General features: G+C 46.2%; 1 protein-coding gene across 3 annotated transcripts in view; it reads left to right on the top strand.

Annotated features, from left to right (window-relative positions):
- Positions 1 to 21883, top strand: part of OBSL1 (obscurin like cytoskeletal adaptor 1) — a 144070-nt gene that overhangs the window by 7516 nt on the left and 114671 nt on the right. For 2 of the 3 annotated variants that reach the window (XM_068245950.1, XM_068245952.1), the window contains exons 2-4: positions 1695 to 2797; positions 11380 to 11646; positions 20345 to 20605. In XM_068245950.1, coding sequence (XP_068102051.1) covers positions 1699 to 2797; positions 11380 to 11646; positions 20345 to 20605 — 1627 coding nt within the window. In that variant the 5' untranslated portion in view covers positions 1695 to 1698. The remainder of the gene's footprint in view (positions 1 to 1694; positions 2798 to 11379; positions 11647 to 20344; positions 20606 to 21883) is intronic. The other variant, XM_068245951.1, reaches the window with a different exon arrangement.

Raw genomic sequence — 21883 nt, 5'->3', positions numbered from 1 at the left:
GCCCAAGGGCTCTGATGCGGCCGAGAACTCTGCAACCCAAGTGTAGCAAAGCTTGAAAAATAAGTTCTTTATGCAGTTGCTGTAAGTACCGATGTCAGCTGAAATAAGCTGCTTGAAATTGGTTGGCCTGGCATTGATTCATCACTTGGAGGATTACCATGGTTACAATTCTTGCTCCCTCAGTGCTCAGTCAATAGGAGGGCTAAAAGCACATCGCACTGCACTGAAATGCGTTATGAAACTTGCATCAACACATGCAGTTTTCATCATCATGCGCTTAATAGGTTTCTGAATGTACCCAATGTGAAAGAGGCCTAAGAAAATCTTTCATTCTGATTGTGAGATTTCTAAAAAAAATTGTTAGCTAAATCAACAGACGTAGAACCTTTTATCCAGAGTTACTTGTGTAGCAGAACTCATGCAGAAGCATGAGATCAGGTGACAGATTTAAAAGGCTCTGATTGGATGGCCACGGTCATGTGACTATGGTGGCCAGTACACGAAGGGACCACAGCAAATCAGAGCCTTAGAAATCTACCATCTAATCAAACTGATGGCAAGTACTCCACTGTGATTTGTGCTACTTACTGACCACAGCAGCATCCAGCGAGCTGATCATGTTACTAATGCCATTCATAAGCACTTTGGTTGTTTTGGGCCTGTTCAGCCTGATCACATTGCCGTCAGTATTGTGTGTAAGCAAACATTCCATTGTCATTGTATAGATGGTCATTATACTATGGAAGGTATAGGAAATGCGCAAAATGCTCACAAATCGCTTTATCCTGCGATTATCTGGCGATTGCGTTGTTGCGCTGTTATGAATAAATACATTGGCCTCAATTCACTAAGCTTTATCAAACACTTTTTTTGAACATTTGATCATTTTCCTCATGGGTAAAATCAAATTTCTAAGGTGTTATAGAATTATTGAATGTTTTATCGATTAAACATTTCGATAAATATATAACACCTTAGTGAATTCAAAATTAGATTTTACCCATGAGGTAAATTATCAAACGTTCGATAAAGTGTTTGATAAAGCTTAGTGAATTGAGGCCAATGTATTTATTCATTTCTGGGTGAAAGAGTTCACTTCCTGACTGACGTAATCGTACCGCGCAGTGAAGCGCTGGGAGGGGGGAAAATATCACACAAAACGCGGCCATCAGCGATTTCGATTTTAGATGTGAACAAACCCTTTATGTTTTTTCTTCTTACTTTTACTAAACGTTATCCTTTAAACTTTTATGTTTCTTATTTTCGATTGTTAATATGAAGGAAAACAAATGATGACAGAGAGGATCAGCTTGGTTTGAATAATGAAACTACTTGTTTTACTTGTTATTCATTTTTATGGTATGCGTGACTAGGGGTGTGTTGGGGCGTGGCTGGGGAGCGCACATCAAAAAAGGTGCATGGAAATTTGGACACCCAGTAATGCCAATAGTAAAATATCGGTATTTAATACCGATACTTTACTATGGCTAAACCTAACCCTACTCTTGCACAGGACCCTCCTCCCTGAGGCATAACCCTAACTCCTCCCCCGCACAAACTACCTACCCGACGCCTAATCCTACACCTATTTTTAAAGTCGCTTCAGACTCACTTTAAAGGTGTCTCTCTCAGAACATATGTTTTTTTGTGACCTGTAGGTATCTTTGTTCAGACTCTCCCTCTTTATTTTTCAGTCAGATGGCCGCTGTGTCCCTCCCATCACACAACTCTCTTGTGGGCCTGGAGATGCCTGGAGGCGCCCCCCGATTCCTGTATTTCCCCCGCTCCATCGCAGCCCCTGTTGGCACTCACGCTGTCCTGAGGTGCCGCATAAGTGGGGACCCCCCTCCCTGCGTTATATGGGAACGAGTTGGAAATGTCCGGCTGGAGCTCGGCGACAGATGCTACACCCAGCAGGATGGAGACTGGTACCAGCTGGTGATCAGTGACCTACGTCTGGAGGATTCAGGCCACTACATGTGCAGAGCCAGTAACTGGGCAGGGGAGGGCTACGCTGGGGCTAAGATCACCGTCACACTCAGCAACGCCCCAGCTGACGAGCCGCGTCTTGCTATGCCCACTGAACTGCCACAAACCACCAAATTTGCTACCAACGTGATGACGGTATCTACCAAACCAGAGCCTTCCGATGGAACCCACCATCAAGCTTCAGCAGTGGGTCAGAATGTGGATCAGAGCCGAGATTTCCAGCCCTATTTCCTGCTGGCCCCAAGTTCTCAGAGACTGACCTGCGGGCAAAGTGCCGAGCTGTCTTGTAGGGTTTCGGGAGTTCCGGAACCCACCATTCAATGGGAGAAAGATGGCCGGAGCCTGGATGAGATATGTGATGGATCTCACTACCGTCTGTCCTCTGGGGGACAGATTTTGTACATTTCCCACGTTCGGCCACCAGACGCTGGTGTGTACGTCTGCCGGGCCAGTAACTCTCTAGGGCAATGTCTGGCAGCCGCCGTGCTGCTGGTAGATCCCGCTCCGCGACTTGGGCCGGAGCCAGCGCCAGGAGACCCGCCTGCCCAGGTAAAAGTGTTCACAGTCAATGAAGGCAAGCACGCCAAACTGCGATGTCTGGTGACCGGGAAGCCCAGGCCAGAGATTGTCTGGCGTAAGGACGGCCGCGCCGTCAGTCCTAGTCGGAGGACTCTAATTTATGAGGATCGAGATGGTCATTTTATCCTTAAGGTCCTATTCTGCCGGCAGCAGGACCGAGGCTTGTATGTGTGCGGTGCCTCCAACTCTGCGGGGAACACACTGAGCGCTGTCATGTTACACGTGAGAGGTATGTGACCTACATGTCATCAGTCTTTTATATTATATAACTGTGGGGAGTGGAGTTAAAGTAGGACTATACTTTGATAACTAAAATATTCAGTATCTACTCCTAGGTACATAAAAGAACATTTGAAAGCATTCCCAGGCACTCCCTGGGTGTAAAAACATTCATTTCCACTGCAGAGACACTTTTGTTGCACTGCATTTTGCACTGTACAGGCTTGCTTATCTCTGGCTAATAGTCAAATGTAGTAATTGCCAGCAAGAATCTCTTAGGAATGATCAAAGATATGCAAATTCTTCCAAGTTGATGCAAATGTATGCAGTTTTATGCAAATACATGCAGTTTGAAAATGGACCAATTAATTTAAACCTAAGTTTAAATTGATTGGTCCATTTTCAAACTGCAAATATTTGCATAAAAATATGTATAATTTCGGAAGTATTTGCATTGCATTGATCATCCCTAGAATCTCTCCACCAGGGTCTTCATTTTGCCCCCCTCCTTTTCTGCTCTGAAGTGACCCAGTGTTGCCAGGGTGATATGGGAGCTGAGTCAAGACACAGGCAGAGAGTGTCTCCTGGTCGGCAATGATTACATTTGCCGATTAGCCAGAGATAAGCAAACTTTTACTGCAGGGAATGCTTTTAACTGTTAATTTATGTACCTAAATGTAGTTCATGAAATTTTAGTTTTTGGAGTGTAACCCCCCTTTAAAGGGTTACTCCGCCTCTATACCCTTTTCTGCCTAACTAAATATCCTCAGCCAGGGCTGTAGGATAATCTAATTTGAAAATAATTTCCATTACATGTTTTGTTTTGTTCTATTAAAGGGACTCCGAGAATCTCTCATGGGTATGCCTTTAAGACTCTGACCAGTACTGCAAAATACTTAAAGATGCATACATTTCTATAGCTTGTGCTCTCCTCTATCATTTGATGCCTAAATCACCGTTCTACACCAAAAAGTTTCCGTTCTATTTCAATTTAACCACTTAAGGACCAGGCTCTTTTTGCCTGATCTGTGCAGCGTGGGCTCTCCAGCCCAGAGCACAAATCAGGTTTGCAGCATGGCGATCAGACTTCCCCCCCCCTTTTTCCCCCACTAGGGGGATGTCCTGCTGGGGGGGTCTGATCGCCGCCGGCTGCCTGTGATTTGGGGGGGGGCTCCTCAAAGAACCCCCTCAGCAGCTATTTCTGCCCTCCCTCTCCTTCCCTCCCTCTACCTCACGCTGTGGGCGGCACAGGACGGCGATCCGTCCTGCGCCGCCTAGGATAGGCTTCAGCCTATCAGATGCCGGCGACCCCAGACCAATTAGAGGCCGGGAATTGCAGATCTCCCTTACGGCGCTGCTGCGCAGCAGCGCCGTATGATGTAAACAGCAGGGATTTCTTCCCCGCGTGTTTACATTTAGCCTGCAAGCCGCGATCGGCGGCTCGCAGACTGTTCACGGAGACACCCCCCGTGAACTGACATGGAATGTAATTCCACTTACGACCAGCTGCTGCCTATCGGCGTTAGGCAGTCGTTAAGTGGTTAAAAATCGCGGCTGCCATCTTGGCTATGTTATAACTTCTGGGTCACCCCTGTCTTCTCTGTTAGAGAAGTGCATCACTGAATGAAGCAGGAAGAGGAAGTGACACGCATGGCCATTGCAAGAGGCTCCTCCAGAGGGGTCACAGCACGCCTTTGTTGGAAGTCGTCTGGCTTAAAGGGGAACTTCAGCCTAAACAAACATACTGTCATTAAGTTACATTAGTTATGTTAATTAGAATAGATAGGTAATATAATTTTTTACCCACCCTGTTTTAAAAGAACAGGCAAATGTTTGTGATTCATGGGGGCTGCCATCTTTGTCATGGGGGCAGCCATCTTTTTGGTTGAAAGGAGGTGACAAGGAGCAGGAGACACAGTTCCAACTGTCCTGTGTCCTGATAACCCCTCCCAGGTGCACACGCTAGGCTTCAAATGTCAAATTCAAAATGTAAAAAAAAAAAAAAATTGCACCAAAACAGCAGAACGAGAGCAACAACATCAGAAATCCCATCATGCTTTGCACAGCATCAGGGGATAAAAGCCCGGGCAGTTTTCTTCTGTGCAGCTAAAAATGAGGCTTGGATAAGAGAAACAAAGTTCTGATGCTGTGAAACTGTTAAAGAAACACCAAGCCTTTTCAGTGCTGCTGAGTCGATTTTTAGTTCGGAGGTTCACTTTAACTAGTTCAGCCTTCAGTCGTTTTCACTTTATGCATCCGAGCAATGTTCACCTCCCATTCATTAGCCTATAACTTTATCACTACTTATCACAATGAACTGATCTATATCTTCTTTTTCCGCCACCAATTAGGCTTTCTTTGGGGGGTACATTTTGCTAAGAGTACCTTACTGTAAATGCATTTTAACAGTAAGAATAAGAAAAAAAATGAAAAAATTCATTATTTGTCAGTTTTCGTCCATTATAGTTTTAAAATAAAACATGCCTCCATAATTAAAACCCACGTATTGTATTTGCCCATATGTCACGGTTATTTCACCGTTTAAATTATGTCCCTATCACAATGTATCGCGACAATATTTTATTTGGAAATAAAAGAGCATTTTTTCCGTTTTGCATCCATCACTATTTACAAGCTTTTTTTTTTTCATCAATCAAAAGTTTTATTTCGTATAAAAAGGCATGTTTACAGGTTAAGTACTATTGGTAGTGTGTACAGGGAAATCAACATATACAAATCAAGTTGTAATTATAATATAAATTGACAGTATAGACAAAATTTGCGAGTATTAGAAGTGAGTCATCAAGTTTCTATTAAGCAGAAAAGGAAACATCAGGCGGGATTGCTTATACGTTTTAAAGAGCATTGATCCATCTGTCCCATATTTTATTAAATTTGGTAGGGCAACTTCTATGTGCATATACAAGTTTTTTATATGGGAGACTATTTCTAACCTTCGCCTTCCAGATAGCTAGAGTTGGAGTGTTCGGGGATAGCCACCTATATGTAATGCATTGTTTTGCTATGAAGAGGGTTTCGATCAGGAAAGCTTTGTCAAATTTAGGGATTTCTTCATCCACTAAGTTGAGGATGCAAAGTTTGACATCAAGGGAGGCGGGTGAACCCATAACATCATGTAGAAAATCAATTATTTGTTTCCAAAAATCTGCAATTGGCGGGCAGGACCAAATAAGATGGAGGAATGAGGGACTATAACTTGAACATTTGGGGCAGTTGGGAGGATTAGCCGTAGAAAATTTGGCGATTCGGGCTGGGGTGAGGTAGCTTTGGTGCAGTGTGTAAAGCTGGGTTAGTCTCTCTCTAATGCAGGGGGAGACCAGTTTGGGAGTTAGTAGGCAGTCTTCCCATTCCTCCTCATCTATCTGAACGCCAGCTTGTATCCACTTTTTTAGAGATCGCTCCGCCACTGGGGCAGATCGGTGCTCCAATAGTAGAGAGTATAGCATTCCAATGTGATGGTTCATGGGGCCATCTTTTAAAAATTCCATAATTAGTGATACCCCGGTGGTAGGGAGACCAGAGGGGAACTGTGCTTTTAGGGCATGTTTGAGCTGCAGGTACAGGAACTGGAAGAGAGGGGGAAGTGTGAAGTGGCTTTGTAAGGTTAAGAATGGGAGTATTGTTGCATTGTGGATTATTTGCCCTAGGTATAGGATACCCTTGTCTGCCCATAGTGAGGAGTTGGGGAGAAAATATAGTTCTGGGAGGAGAGGGTTTTGCCATAAGGGAGTATGGTATTCCCATATTTCGGAGGGGATTATTTTCTGGGAGTTTTCCCAAATTCTGGTGGCTTGTGTTAGGATTGTGTTTTTTGTACCTGGAGTAATTAGTGTGCCCTTCAGAAGAGCAAAGGGTAGATTCTTAGTTCGGTCACTAGCTGAAAAGCCTACTAATTCTGGAGTTTGTAGGGAATTAGTAGTAAACCAATGTGATAGTTGTTCCAGTTGAGAAGCAAAGTAATAGAGCTGTACTATTTACAAGCTTATAAAAAAAAAATAGAGAGAAATATGTCATCTTTACATAGATATTTAAAAAGTTTAGACCCTTAGGTAAATATTTATGTGTTTTTTTTTTTTAATTAAACATTTTATGTGGGCATTTTTGGGAGGGTGGGATATAAATAGTGTTTTATTTGGGGAAATATTTGTGTATTGTAATGTTTTTTTACTTTTACTTGTAGTTTTATTTTTTTGCCACAAGATGGCAATCTTGAGTTTGTTTACATGACGTCACTCTAAGTGTACAATGTACGCTTAGAGGGACAGAGCTTCAGAAAAAGCGTAGCTTCCGAGAGAAGCTGCCGCTTTTTCAGCGGGGGAGAGGAATCAGTGATCAGGCACCATAGCCCGATACATTGATTCCTGGGCTACCGAATCCGCGGCCGGGAGTGCGCGTGCACGCGCGCGATCGGCCGCAGGAGCGCGCGGACGCGCACGTGGCCTCCTGGACGTAGGTACTACGTCCTGGAGGCATAAATGGTTAAAGGCATACCCATGAGAGGTGCTCGGAGTCCCTTTAAAGCCTCGATCCAGGCAAAAACTTGAATAGTGTTTTCTTTTTGTGTAGAAGCTTCATGATTAGTGGATCTCACCTAAATTACTGTAAAAACAAGTGGAACCTTTTCTACAACCATTTACTGCAGCCCGGGCTTTCCAGAGCTGCAGGGTGTGATTCTCTCATAGACCTTTGTTTGTTGTATGTATGGTTTCCGCTCTGACAGCTTAGTGCACTGCAGTGTAATGTATCCCTATCCAAAAGCCAGAAATTCATTTAAATTCCTTCTCCGAACTGTAGGAATTCTTTCTAGAACCTTACTCTAACCACCAGTTCCAATTTAAGTAATAAAAAAAAAACCCTTAAAGGACACCTGACGTGAGAGGGATATGGAGGCTGTCATATTTATTTCCTGTTAAACAATACCGGTTGCCTGGCTATCCTGCTGATCTATTTGGCTGCAGTAGTGCCTGAATCCCACAGCTGAAACAAGCATGCATCTAATCCAGTCAGACTTCAGTCAGAGATATCTGATCCGAATGCTTGTTCAGGGTCTATGGCAGATGCGTAACTACAGTGGAGCAGGCCTCAGGGACAAGGGGTCCCCAGCTATTGTTATTATTATTTATTGTATTTATAAAGCACCGACATATTACGCAGCGCTGCACAATAGATAAAAGGGTTAACATACAAGGTAAGACATACAGGAAACTCACAACAAAACAAGATCATGCAAATGATTTGATAACAGAACAGTGTCATAGCTACTACTTCACTCGCTCTGATAAAGGGATCCATTCTTCAGATCAGGCTTTTTGTGGCTTCACTTGTTATGGGTGTGAAGATAGCGTACCTCCCAACTTTTTGAAATAAGAAAGAGGGACATTTAAGCCACGCCCCTGCCACACCCAAACCACGCCCCTGTCACACCCCTAGTCACACATACCATAGAGAGTTCATACGAAAAATATGTCGTTTTATAATCGGAACTGCATTGGTCCTTTCTGCCCTGGTTTATTTTTTTCCTTTGTACTAACATAAGAAATATATCAATGTAAAGGATGAGGATAAAGTTTTGAGTCAATTAAACACATTTTTAAGTAAAAAAAAAAAAAAAACACATGCGGAGAAAGAGGACAGAGGGATTGGGTTCCTGAAGAGGGACTGTTTCTCCGAAAGAGGGACAGTTGGGAGCTGTGAGATTATGATGGCCACACTTGTTTTATGGCCCTTACAAGATGGGCTCCCAGGCTGTGAGGGTGACCATTGGTAGGCAAGAGAAAGGGCGTGTACATTGGGGGGCCCTCTTCAAACTTTTACTGGGTGCCTCATGAATCATTTGTAGTTACATGGCGCCAGTGGTGGTATAGCTAAGAAGCTCTGGGCCCCAGTGCAGGTTTTATATTGCCCCCCTACCCCAGCACTCTATACATAACAAGTGATACGGCGCACCAAAACCTGCCAAGGACAACCACAGTGTCAGCGGTGCAAGAAGGGGATGGGGAGCAGTGTGTTAATGATTACTACTATTCAAAGCATCTATAGAAGTGATTATTACCAGCACAGGACCAATAGAGAGCTAATACTGCGGTTAAGGGAGGGCCCCGGTGTGGTCGCAACCTCTGCACACCCTATTGCTACGCCCCTGAGTTACGCCCCCTGGTGGTCTATGGATTATTAGAGGCAGAGGATCAGCAGGACAGCCAGGCAATTTGTGCTTTTTAAAGGGAAATAAATACTGTATGTCAGCCTCCATATCCCTCTCACTTCAGATGTACTTGTTCTATCGGTTAAAAATGAAAACTAAATACCTTAAGGCTGGTTTCACACCAGGACGTTGTGTTTTAGGGGACGTTATGGTCGCATAACGTGCCCCTAACGCAACACCTGGTGCTCTCTAAGGTGGACGTCAGAGTGAGCCGCGTTGTGCAGCTCACTCTGGCGTCCGTGATGCCACGATGCGCACTCTTGGATGCATGCGGCATCACGTGGTCCCGCCCGGCCAATCGCCACACAGAGCGCACGCTCTAGGAAGTAAACACTGCACGTCACTGAGTGCAGTGAATATTAATTAGCCATGTGCCTGGCCGCTCTCCGCTCCTCCCCAACGTTACTGAGCATGTGCAAGCAGTCTAACGCGGCTCTGCCGCTTATAAAGTACTGCATGCAGTACGTTGTCTGGTGGCGCAGCGTTACTAAGTAACGCAACGTGGGCACTGTGAACAGCCCATTGATTTTTCATTGCTGTGCGGTGGGGGTGCGTTACAGGCTGCTCTAACGTGCGCCTGTAATGTCCCACTGTGAAACCAGCCTAAAGGACCACTCCAACAAAGAAAAAAAAGCACCTAAAATCTCACAAAACTGACAGGTTTTGGACTAGTCTAGTGATCTGCAAACTTGGCTCTCCAGCTGTTAAGGAACTACAAGTCCCACAATGCATTTTCCTTTATGAATTTTGACTGTGGCTGTCAGACTCCTGCAATGCATTGTGGGACTTGTAGTTCCGTAACAGCTGGAGAGTCAAGTTTGACTTTCATTGGACTAGTCTATCTCAGCATGGGTGATTCTCTGCATTTTCGTTGATTAAGATATTCCAGCTCCCATGGTGGATTCTCAGGGTTTTCTTTTATTAAAATAGCATAAAAAATTTGTGCCCTGGCTGAAGTTGATGCAAACTGTTTGCCAATGTTCATTTACTACTGGGTAAAAAAATAAATAAATGGGTATATAAATAAAGTACAAAGATAGAGAGCCAAGCAGATTATAGTACAAGCGCTCAGAATAACTATAAACAGCTGAGTCGTCAACAACTTGATTATTTTTCAACTAGTGATAACAACTGTAAATGATATGAAAATGACAGTGATGATGACCGGTGCAAACTCTGTCACTGCGTGTATGGAGGAAACATATGAAACGCTGCACGGGGATGGTCGTAGTCAGCCAACTTCGCTACGCTGGAACTACGCGTAGTTTTACGCAATTACGCTTCGCCAAACTACAGCTTCGAAATCAAATATTCGCTTCATATGCATTTCGTAGACTACGCGTTAAAATACGCAATTATGCGTAGTGCGAAGCGTAGTTAATGCGGGTACTTATGCCCGTATGCAGAAAATTTTACGCATTATTTCCTCTTTTTTTAAATGCTTATACCGGGAACTCTTCTATGCGTACATTCCTCTTTCTAATGCGTGCATTTGTAAGCATACAATCGCATGCAGAAAATTAGATGCGAGTAACGCATTCGTAGTTCACTACGCAATACTCATGTTAAATACGCATAGTGGGCGTAAGCTACGCGTAGCGGTACTTCGCTACACGTAAATTCGTAAGCGTAGTTTTGAAACTACACCTACAAACTAGGATGCGTAAATTCGCACTGGCGTAGTTTCTGCTCATCCCTGTGTGTCATCCTTGCGCAGGGGTCACGCTTATCTAGCGTGCGTTGTTCAAATTTTACTGCTGTACCCTTAATCCTAATTTTATGTAAATTTATCTCGCTTGGAAATGGACCAATGAAGTGAAGCTACTGTTGCATGCGACTGGTTGAAGATGCATACATTTGCATAAAATTACCCCCCCCCTCCCCCCCCCCCCAAAAAAACCTGACCATCCCTACTTTAGATGAGTGCAAGTCCGGTTTCACACGGAATATTGGCAGTGCACCACCTCGCCAAAAACAGGCCTTCTGAGATTCCCGCATTAGTACGCGGTAATCCCCGTCTGGCAGCAGGCCGAGCAGGAAGTGATGCTCACTTCCTGTTGGCGAATCGATGACGTGCGCAGAAGCGTATTGCTAAAATACACTTCTGTGCATGCGCAACATGGAGTGCAATGGGGGATTGCACAGTCGGACTGCGCATGCTCCGACTGTCCCAGACTGAAGGGCTTTACAGGCCAAATAGTGGAGGCTCCAGGCGGCGCAGGATGCGCAGGATGACGGGGAAGCCCCAGGTAGGTATAATTTTTTTATATCCTCCGTCTCAGGTACACTTTAACCATAAACTTTCTGTGCACTATGATGTAAGAGGTGCAGATATCTAGAGATGACTCGTGTTTCTCCTTTCTCCGCAGAGGTGGGGGATCGCTTCCCCGCTCCGCTGAGAGACGTCGCGGTCAGAGAGGGGCAGGACGCGGTTCTGGAATGTTCTGTTCCTGATGGAAGTCGCACCTCTTGGTACCTGGAAGATCAGAAGCTCCACCCAAGCAAGCGGCACCACATGGAAGAGCATGGAGCCCTCAGAAGACTGATCATTCGAGGGGCCCGGACAGACGACGATGGGGTGTACGTCTGCCAAACCCACCGGGGGGCGCAGAGCATCGCGGAGGTCTCAGTAAGAGGTGAGAGGATATTTTAAACTTCATTTTCTGTGATATAATGATCATGGTCTTTACAGTTTGCTGTCTGTGAACCTCATTGCATTGTGGGAAATAACGGCTTTTTCCAACTGCCAAGCAAGCAATAATCTCCCTCTGTGCATAGAACTCTCAGTAACAAACATTCTGTACAGATCACCTGGCAAAACGAATGCTGTCACCACCAGTGATACATTCCAGAATGTAAATCTGGGTGAAGAAAGATTTTACAATGGGAAACACTGACTAAATAATCTATAAATAAATATTGAAGGAAAAAAAAGCAATTTTATGTTGTTTTTATGTTAAAGATGTTACTCTTTTAAAGGATAACTGTAACGATATATGGAGGCTGCCATATTTATTTCCTTTTATCCAATACCAGTTGCCTGGCAGCCCTCTAGGGGTATTAGGCTGCAGTGGTGTCTGAATCACACCAGGAACAAGCATGCAGCTAATCTAGTCAGATCTGGCAATAATGTCAGAAACACCTGATCTGCTGCATGCTTGTTCAGGGGCTATGGCTAATAGTATTAGAGGCAGAGGATCAGCAGGGCAGCCTGGGAACTGGTATTGCTTAAAAGGAAATAAATATGGCAGCCTCCATATCACTCTCGCTTCAGGTGTCCATGGCGACGGGCGGGATGACGTCATCGAGGTCAAAGGGAGTCCCGATCCACCCCTCAGAGTGCCTGGTACTGATTGGCCAGGCAGTGCATGGGGGGGGGGGGGGGGGGGGGCAGCGCGGCGCGGCGAGTAGCGTGGAATCGGCGCGGAGTGGCGGCGATCTGCCCAAAGTGCTAGCTGCGTGTACCATAAAAAAAAATTATGCAAATCAGCCCAGCAGGGCCTGAGAAATCCTCCTGCGCGGCATAGACCGGGCTTACCGCTAGGAAGGTTAAGCACTGGGGCTCTGGGTTTAATTTCCTATTAGGGTGTCACCACTGTGTTGTTTTTATGTACTTCATGTATTTATGTGGGTTTCTTCCTCCCACAAGCTGGAAATGTATCGGTAGCTTATTTGGCAAAACCAGTAGCCTCCCATACACGTGAGATAACGCTCGGGGAAGGCAAACGTTCGGCTCTGTCTCGGGCGAGAGATTAGCTCGTGTGCAGTCGCCCCACAATGCTAAGCGACCCCCTCTCCGCTGACAGCACATGCTGCTCGGCTATTGGGGGAGGGGAAGAGATGATTCCCCCACAATGCTCAGCGATCCCCTCTCCACTGACAGCACATGCTGCTCGGCTATTGGGGGAGGGGAAGAGATGATTCCCCCACAATGCTCAGCGATCCCCTCTCCGCTGACAGCACATGCTGCTCGGCTATTGGGGGAGGGGAAGAGATGATTCCCCCACAATGCTCAGCGATCCCCTCTCCACTGACAGCACATGCTGCTCGGCTATTGGGGGAGGGGAAGAGATGATTCCCCCACAATGCTCAGCGATCCCCTCTCCACTGACAGCACATGCTGCTCGGCTATTGGGGGAGGGGAATAGATGATCCCCCCCCCCATGCTCAGCGATCCCCTCTCCGCTGACAGCACATGCTGCTCAGCTATTGGGGGAGGGGAATAGATGATTCCCCCCCCCCCCCAATGCTCAGCGATCCCCTCTCCGCTGACAGCACATGCTGCTCAGCTATTGGGGGAGGGGAAGAGATGATTCCCTGTATTTTGTGCGGCGCTGTGGAATGTGTCACCGCTATAGCAATACGGGATACAAATAATAACAGCTTACACACTTCACTGAAGACTGCGCTATTTGTCCTTCTCTCTCACAGTTGTCATCACAGCCTCTCTTATCCCTTCTTCTCAGGCCATAAAATGCACAAAAACAGGCCTATTTTTAGGCACGGTGTCAGCTGCCTTTTTATTTGAGGATCCCACAGCTTAATGCTAAGTGCCTGAAATGTGAAAACTGGATGGACAGAGCCAAAGGGTCGCCCCCTGCCCAGAGGCTTCCTTTACCGTATGTGTGACTCCAGGCACTCTAATCTATGCTGGCCAGAAGGCACCTTTTTTTTTTGCTTTTTTTTATTAACCCGACGAAGCGGGAAATGCCCATGAAATGCGTTGTTTGACCCTACCTTTGTGCAATAAACTCCTGAAAATTATTTGAGTAATACTTGCTGCATTGGCTGCTTTGGGATCTTTGAGAGAGGTAAGCCAAATCATCCCCCTCTGGGGATACTTACCTTGAGAGGGGGAAGCCCCAGGGCCCCAATAAGGCTTCCCCATCCTCTGTAGGTTGGGGGAATCCAGCGCTGGCACTGCCAAAACTTCCCCCGACAAGAGCTGTGGCTTCCTCCAGCCCCATGAGGTCTATGGGGTCCCTTGCCATCCTCTCTGGGTGCTCCGTTCTGCCGCTATGTGGCATGGTAATCCAGCCAGTTGCGGCTAGTCATGCCCTTCAGCGCATGTGCAGCTTGCCCCTTCACACTCCCGTGAGCTTTCTTCGCATGTGCAGTACTACTGCACAGGCGCAAAATGCTCCCAGCTGTGGGATCGCGACAGAGGGTGCGCACTCAACCAAGCCAAGCATGTGTTGATGAGCGTGGCCGGCCCGATTACCGAGTGAAATAGTGGCAGGAAGGAGTGCCTGCAGAGGACGGCGAGGGACCCCACAGACTTCATGGGGCTGGAGGAAGCCCCAGGTATGCATAAAAACAGGCTATTTTGTGATCTCAGGTTTCCTTTAAGATCGATTTTCTCAAAGTACAACAATTATTTTTTTATTTTGACTTGTACACAATATTCTTCTTATTATATGAACTATACCCAGTATTGTCCCCTAACATACCATATACACTCGCATATAAGCCAAGGTACCCACATTTTCCTCAGAAACCAGGAAAAAGTGATTCATGTATAAGCCCCCTCCCCAGTATAGCCTCCTCCACAGTAGCAAGATGTGCCCCCAGTACAAGTCAGCCCCCCTCCCCATAGCCAGATGTGCCCCAAGAATGATACAGCTGTGTCTCAGGATGCCACTAGATGGCGTCATAGATATGAGACACAGCAATTGCCACACAGGAAGAATCTCGGATCATTGCACCGCTGACACATTGCAGGCATGCTCTGCTCCACAAGCCAGGGGACACAGGTAGTCACTCTGCACACCATGTTGCGGAGGGCCACGGACACAGCAGGGAGGCAGCTGGTAAGAGCTGGATCCTTAAAGGAAAGATTCACGCAGTTAAAAAAATCCGAATCCACTAACCTGGGGCTTCCTCCAGCCCATGGCAGGAAGGACGTGCCCTCGGCGCAGCTCCACAGGCTCCCGGTGTTCTTCGGTGGCCGACCCGTCTGGCCAGGCCGGCTGCCAGGTCGTGCTCTTCTGTGCTCCAAAATGCGCCTCACGGGGGCGCGCTGACATCATCGGACGTCCTCCGGGCTGTACTGCGCAGGCGCAGAACTACTGCGCCTGCGCAGTACAGCCCAGAGGACGTCCGATGACGTCAGCGCGCCCTCTTGAGGCGCATGTTGGAGCGCAGAAGAGCCCGACCTGGCAGCCGGCCTGGCCAGGTCGGGCGCGCCACCGGAGACCACCGGGAGCCTGCGGAGTTGCTCCGAGGGCACGTCCTGCCTGCCACAGACTGGAGGAAGCCCCAGGTAAGTGGATTTGGATTTTTTTTTTATTTTTATTTTACCGCGGATCTTCCCTTTAAGCTCCTCTGCCAGTAACAAAATCTGCTACACCATCCATTCTGCTCCACTGACATGTTTATAAGCCGAGGGGGTAACTTTTACCCCCATTTTTTTTATTCTGAAAAATTAGGCTTATACACAAGTATATAAGATATGTACCAAATGTAGTGACAATAGCATGTATGAGGGCTTTGTTATTAATCGTTAAAGTTGGCACAAAATTATGCGAAAATGCAAAATTACTGGTTCCTGCTTAATCACAGACAAAATTCATTACAAATTTTTCGAAAATGTTTTCATTACGATATTGCATCATGATTGTGAATTTCAATGTGAAATTATGACTATGCTCAATTTGTGCCCATCCATAGTGTGCGATATCTATGCGCAATAAATCCAGGTCAAGCTTAGGAAATCACTAATGTTCTCCAAAGGTATTTGGAGAACGTTTAGTAATTAGTATCCTGCCCAACGTATCTCAGCACATTAAAGCCAATGCCTTCTTGTTTACACTGGGCTCAGGTATGTGACGTGCGCTCTGACCAAATGTCACCCCACTTGTCACCCACTAGAGTGGCTCGCCAAGAATAAGTTATCAACCTTCTGCTCTGGGGCCGCTGTCACACTGGTGGGTCATGGCGGTTTGTTATTTTCCATGTCCAAGTGATTGCTTAGCTGTGACATTCTCTACTTATTTGAATGTAGTCACTGAGTTCCTAAGTGGCTATCAACTGTCTGCTGAGTCACCAGCTAATGTGTTTATTATCAGCATATTGTTATTGTTGTGACAACTCAGTCAGTAGCAACAGACACTACCTGTTATGCTGGGTACACACGGTACGATTTTCCGTGCGATTTTCTGACCCAATCATTTTTTTCGCACGATTCTGCACACTATTCTCTTATCTTCATTCGTTTTTCTTATCTTTTTCCATTCACCGCTATGAGAAATCAATCACGATTAGATAGGGCTGCGCTATCCAATAGTCTCACACCACTTGTGGACTATATTCCTATGTATTGTAACCAATCACTTTTAGAGCCTTATATTACTTAATCAAGGACAGGTTTCTGTCTCAAAGTAACAAGCTAATCCAGACTCCTGTCCTAGAATGTCCAGAACAGAAATCAGCCACACAATTCATTAAATGAAAAAAGTCACTTGTTTGGGATCGCTGCTTCACTCTTCCAGAGTTTTAAAGTCACTTATTCCGCTGAGCTGCGCTCACCATTAAACCTATAAAACAAAAGATCGCTGTACATAGCGTAATTCTGTCACAATATGATAAAACACCCAGGTGATAGTGAATAAAAGTGCACTGCTTGTGAATCCACTTCCCAGTAGTAGATTTCGCTCACCAGATTGTTGCCACCTCAAAGACCAGGTGGATCTAGCGTATTGTGGTGTAAATCACCCCACTGGCACTTTAAATCTTCAATATCGCTTTAATACTTGAATAAAATTTGCACCATATATGGAACATAAAAACATAAGATCATCATAGCGTATTATGCCTTAAAATCAAAAACCATCCGCGCTACAATTGCGCACTCACATCGTTTCTCTTGGTATATTGCACATCATATGTCCTGGCAGTAGGGGTCTGTCCTGGCTTCCGACTAGGCACGGCGTCCCGCACTCCCTCAGATTCCTTCCGCCTCGGACTCCCGACTCCCCGCTCACCAGTAAGCTGGTTTCGGCTTCGCTCTATTGCAGTGACGTCAAATTTTATTCAAGTATTAAAGCGATATTGAAGATTTAAAGTGCCAGTGGGGTGATTTACACCACAATACGCTAGATCCACCTGGTCTTTGAGGTGGCAACAATCTGGTGAGCGAAATCTACTACCGGGAAGTGGATTCACAAGCAGTGCACATTTATTCACCATCACCTGGGTGTTTTATCATATTGTGACAGAATTACGCTATGTACAGCGATCTTTTGTTTTATAGGTTTATTGGTGAGCGCAGCTCAGCGGAATAAGTGGCTATGACAAATCAAGCGCAGAAACGATCAGGAGCAATATCGGACATGACGGATTTTATCAATCGGATCCATCTATCGCACGGAAAATCGTACTGTGTGTAGTAGGCATTAGCTTTGTAAAGTCAGTACAATTAAGCTAGCCATACATTTAGCAATAATGGGCAGATACGACCAACAGACAAATCTCTCTCTGATTGAATCTGATTGAAATGAGATCTGTCGACTGCCCATACACTGCAGACGATTCCCAATCGATTTCAGCATGAAATAACTTGGGAATTGGCCTAATCCACCGGCCCAACCTCCCACCCTGCTGTACCCCTAGTGTATAGATGTACCCCCCATGGGTGCATTTATACATTACCTGTCCCGTGTCGCGGTGCCCATTTGTCTTCCGAAACTGCCGCTCTTCCATTGACGGTATACATGCCTCCGCCACCGCATCGCATACAATCTCATGTAGTACCGGTCGTCATGCATTGCGATGTGGCTCAATAATACCACTATGGGAATTGGATGCGTGCCGTGGAAAACTGCAGCTTGCCATCCATAATATCCTCCGTGACGCATCGCGAATGAAACTTGCGTAAATGGAAACGACTCCATTGACTTGTATTGGGTGCAGTTTGCATGCGGTGTTATGCAATGCAGTGATCACATCGCAGTGCGGCTCGTGGAAACAGGCCCTGACTGCAGCTTCTCTCTTTCATGTACAGCTCTGTTGAGCAGCAGCACTGCTTTTCCTTATGTTGCTCCCCATTTGCAGCTTCCCCTTTTAATTTTCAGCCTCCTCTTCCATGTGCAGCAACGATTCTTCAATGTCCAAGCGCCCCTTGGCCTGCAGCCCGCCGAAGGCCCGGGCCTTTGTAGCTTTCCCGACCTTTTCAGAAATCCCTGGCGGGATACAGGTTTACTTTTAACGGGCTGATTCATGAAGCTGCATTGCTATAGCAACGTGAGCTCCATGACAGCACCGCGCTCTAAATTCAAAGCTGCGTGCTACGCTCGCTCTTGCAGTGTAGTGTGTGCCTTCCTTAGTTATGCGCGCTGCTTCCATAGCAACGCACGTTCCTTTAAAGCAGGGGTGTCACACTCGAATACAAAGTGGGCTGAAGTTGAACACTGGGACCTAGCCGTGGGCCAACCTCAATGTCTAGTGGCAACTTAACTCCCTGGTGTCTAATGCCCTCCAACCCTTATACATTTCCCTGCTGTCTAGTAGTGCCCTTCCCCCCCCCCCCTACAGTTCCCTGGAGTCTAGTGGTCCTCTTCCCTCCCCTATAGAGTTCCCAGGTGTCTGTGCTTACCCCCTCCCACTCCCATGTGGCTTCCTTGGCGATCTAGGGCTAATAACCTACAGTATAACTTACCAGGTGGTCTAGAGTAGCCAAATATAATGCAAAGTGAGTAAACCACATGGGGGCCAAATCTGATGGTTCTGAGGGACAAATTTGGCCCGTGGGCCAGAGTTTGACATGCAGGTAAAAAAAAATCCGGATACCTACATATGGAGAGGGAAGGCTCTGGGTCCTCCTATAGAGCCTTCCTGCTACTTTCCCGGTGCCAACGGTGCAGCGCCATCCTCGATAGCAGTATTTGACTAATTTAGTCACATACTGCTCACTCAGCTGCCGAAGGAGGCTTTGGGAAATCTTCTGGAGCCCGAGTGCTCCCGAAGACAGGCGGCTCTATAATACGCACGCACGAGCGCCCTCTCTCGCACACTCGCGCATATATGGAGCCGCCTGTCTTTGGGAGGATTCGGCTCCCCAAGACTTCTGATGTCCCCCGTGGCGTAGGATTCAAACAGGGGATCCTGCGCTGCACTCAGGGTCCCAGGAGAGGCGCAGGAAGGCTCATTCTGACCCAGAGCCTTCCTTCTCCATAGGTAAGTATCTGGATTTTTTTTTTAAGTCACAACACCCAATGACTTTAAATGCCGGCCGCTGCTGTGAAGTATCATGGCTGTGATGCTTTACTAGAGCGGCCACTACTATGTTAATTAACGTAGTTAGTATGTAACTAGTGGCGGCCGGCATGTGAAAAAACGTGCGTTGTTATGGAAGCAGCGCGCGTAACTAAGGAAGGCACACTGCTGCAAGAGCGAGCGTAGTTGGCAGCCTTGAATTTAGAGTGCGGTGCTGCCATGGAGCTCGTGATGCTATAGCAACGCAGCTTCATGAATTAGCCCCTAATCATCCCCTCTCTGAGGAAGATGTTTTAAATCCCTCTGCATTGGGTCTTCACCACCATATTTCTTTATGCTACAACTAGTTGACCTAAGCTCGTTTAACTACTTTAGGACCAAGCTAACTGAAATCTATGCCCTGTTTTGGTGGTTACCTGGCTGCCAGGGCGTAGATTTCAATTAGCCGCATCCGCCGTTTCCGTCACTCCTGCCGACCTCGCCGCTGAATCCCGACGTCTCTCGCCGCACCCTCACTCGCTCTGCCCTCTCTATGACGGCAGAGCCCTGTGAGCGGCTCAGGAGCCGATTTCATTGGCTCCTGACCCTGTCTTTCAATGTAAGCAGCTCCCATTGGCTTACATTGATAGACAGGGTCAGGAGCCAATGAAAGCAGCTCCTGATCGGCTCACAGGAAGTCTGCCGTCGTAGAGACGGCAGAGTGGGAGGCCCAGGTTCCTGACGTACGGCGGGAACGGCGATTGCAGTGTGTATGTGCGGCGATTCGTCGTTATCCGTCGGTGTTCTGCCGTTCCTGGTACCATCGGTCTCTGGTACTTAAGGGGGCAGAGACCGCTGGTACTTAAGTGGTTAAAAACAGGCTCTTGGTCTCTGTCACAACGTCGCCTTTCAGCACGTACCCGCACCCGTCCACCCACGCACATGCCTGCCCGACTCCCTGGCCCTCTTCTCCTGTCCCAACGGCTGTCCGTGCTGCACATGCACAGTAGCGCAAATGCACGGACACAGGGACAGGGTGACTTAGGGACACTTAGGAACCAGCTTGTTTATTTTAGGACTATTGAAGTTTATGTCAGCCAATGGTATTCTGTTTACTCACCATCTTATCTCTGTATCCTTCAGGACCAATAGTGAAAAGGTTAGCGCGGCGCCTGGAGGTGGCAGAAGGAGGTAATGCAGCCTTTTGTGCCGAGACAGAGAGTGAAGTGGAGCAGATTGGCTGGACCCACAATGGCCACATCCTATCGGAGGATCACAGGACGGTGGTGCAGAGTTTTGGAAGGACCCATGTTTTGGTTTTGGTGGGGGTAACACAGAAGGATGCCGGCATCATCCAGTTCCATGCTGGGCTCTCAGAGTCTTCCTGCCAGCTCCGAATTAAAGGTAGGGAACGGAAGTGCTCTAGATCTATCTCTGCCTATCTGTCTCCATAACGCACACTCTGTTTCCCTAAAAATAAGCCCTAGCGTGATTTTTGGGGGATTTTTGAGGATACACAAAATATTAGCCCTACTCCAAAAAAAAAGTCCTAGTTACAGTTCATAAAAAAGTTAATTTAGCCCATTAGCAGCTTTAATATCTTGTTTGAGATGAGTGCACTGCTTTTGGCCTCGATGTGCTGTAAATTCTTGGAATGCTTTGATCTCCCTCTCTACTAGCAGAAAATATAGAAACTGGTACTGCCTCACACTGCCCCCTAGTGACAAGTGGCCATAAATACACATGACAGCAGCACTAAGTAGAAGCAGGGAAATGTAACAAAAAAGAAATAAAAAAATGTGCTAAAATAAATTGGCCTGGAGCACCTTCAAGCCTCTAAATACATTGACTGCTAAACAGTTAAATAGTGTCCAAGCAACTACTATACATGTAAAAAAGTAAAATTAATTGGCAGTAGAACGGACAGACCCTTTAACAGGGAAAGCAGATGTAGAGTGTTGTACATAGAAAAAGGAAATCACAATATCGTATATTTACAATAATGTTGACTTTTTCATTTGTTCAAGAATAAATGTAGATTGTTGTTGATGGAAAAAAATAAGTTTTCCTCTGAAAATAAACCCCAATGCATCTTTTGGAGCAAAAATTCATATTCTTATTATTCTTTTGGGGAAAATCATGTTCAGTGACTGACTCCGCCTCCACCCCACCCCCACAGCCAACCTCCTGCCCCAAATACTCACCTATTGCTAAGTTTTGCTTATGGCATGAAGTTTCGCACTTGACAGAGGAAGTACCTTAATGATCACAACAGCTGATTCTGTAAATATTTAAAGAACCTTATACTGTTCCTGATCCAGTTCTGTATCATGCCTAAAGAAAAAACTTAATTTTAAAAGCTGGCAAAGTATACTGGCAAGGTAATCTTTAAAGAACAAGCGACACCCATGCTAACCTAGTAATAAAAACACATATATAAGTAGATAAATACTACTTCTACTTACATAACAGATGTATTGCGCTATCCACGTAATGATTCCTGTGTATTTTATAAAGGAAAAGTAGAAAATCCTATTGCAGGCAGTGGCCATCTTGCCAAGCTAATGCTGACATCATATCCTTTCTGACTCTTGTTTTCCCCCCTCCCTTCTCTTGCTCATTGTGTATTCATTAGCTGCCCTCCTCCCAGAGTCTTTTTTTTTATTTACACATCCAATCACT

The sequence above is a fragment of the Hyperolius riggenbachi genome, chromosome 7, assembly GCF_040937935.1.
Source record: "Hyperolius riggenbachi isolate aHypRig1 chromosome 7, aHypRig1.pri, whole genome shotgun sequence".
In the NCBI taxonomy this organism is placed as follows: domain Eukaryota; kingdom Metazoa; phylum Chordata; class Amphibia; order Anura; family Hyperoliidae; genus Hyperolius; species Hyperolius riggenbachi.
This window is presented reverse-complemented; position numbering and strand designations above follow the sequence as displayed.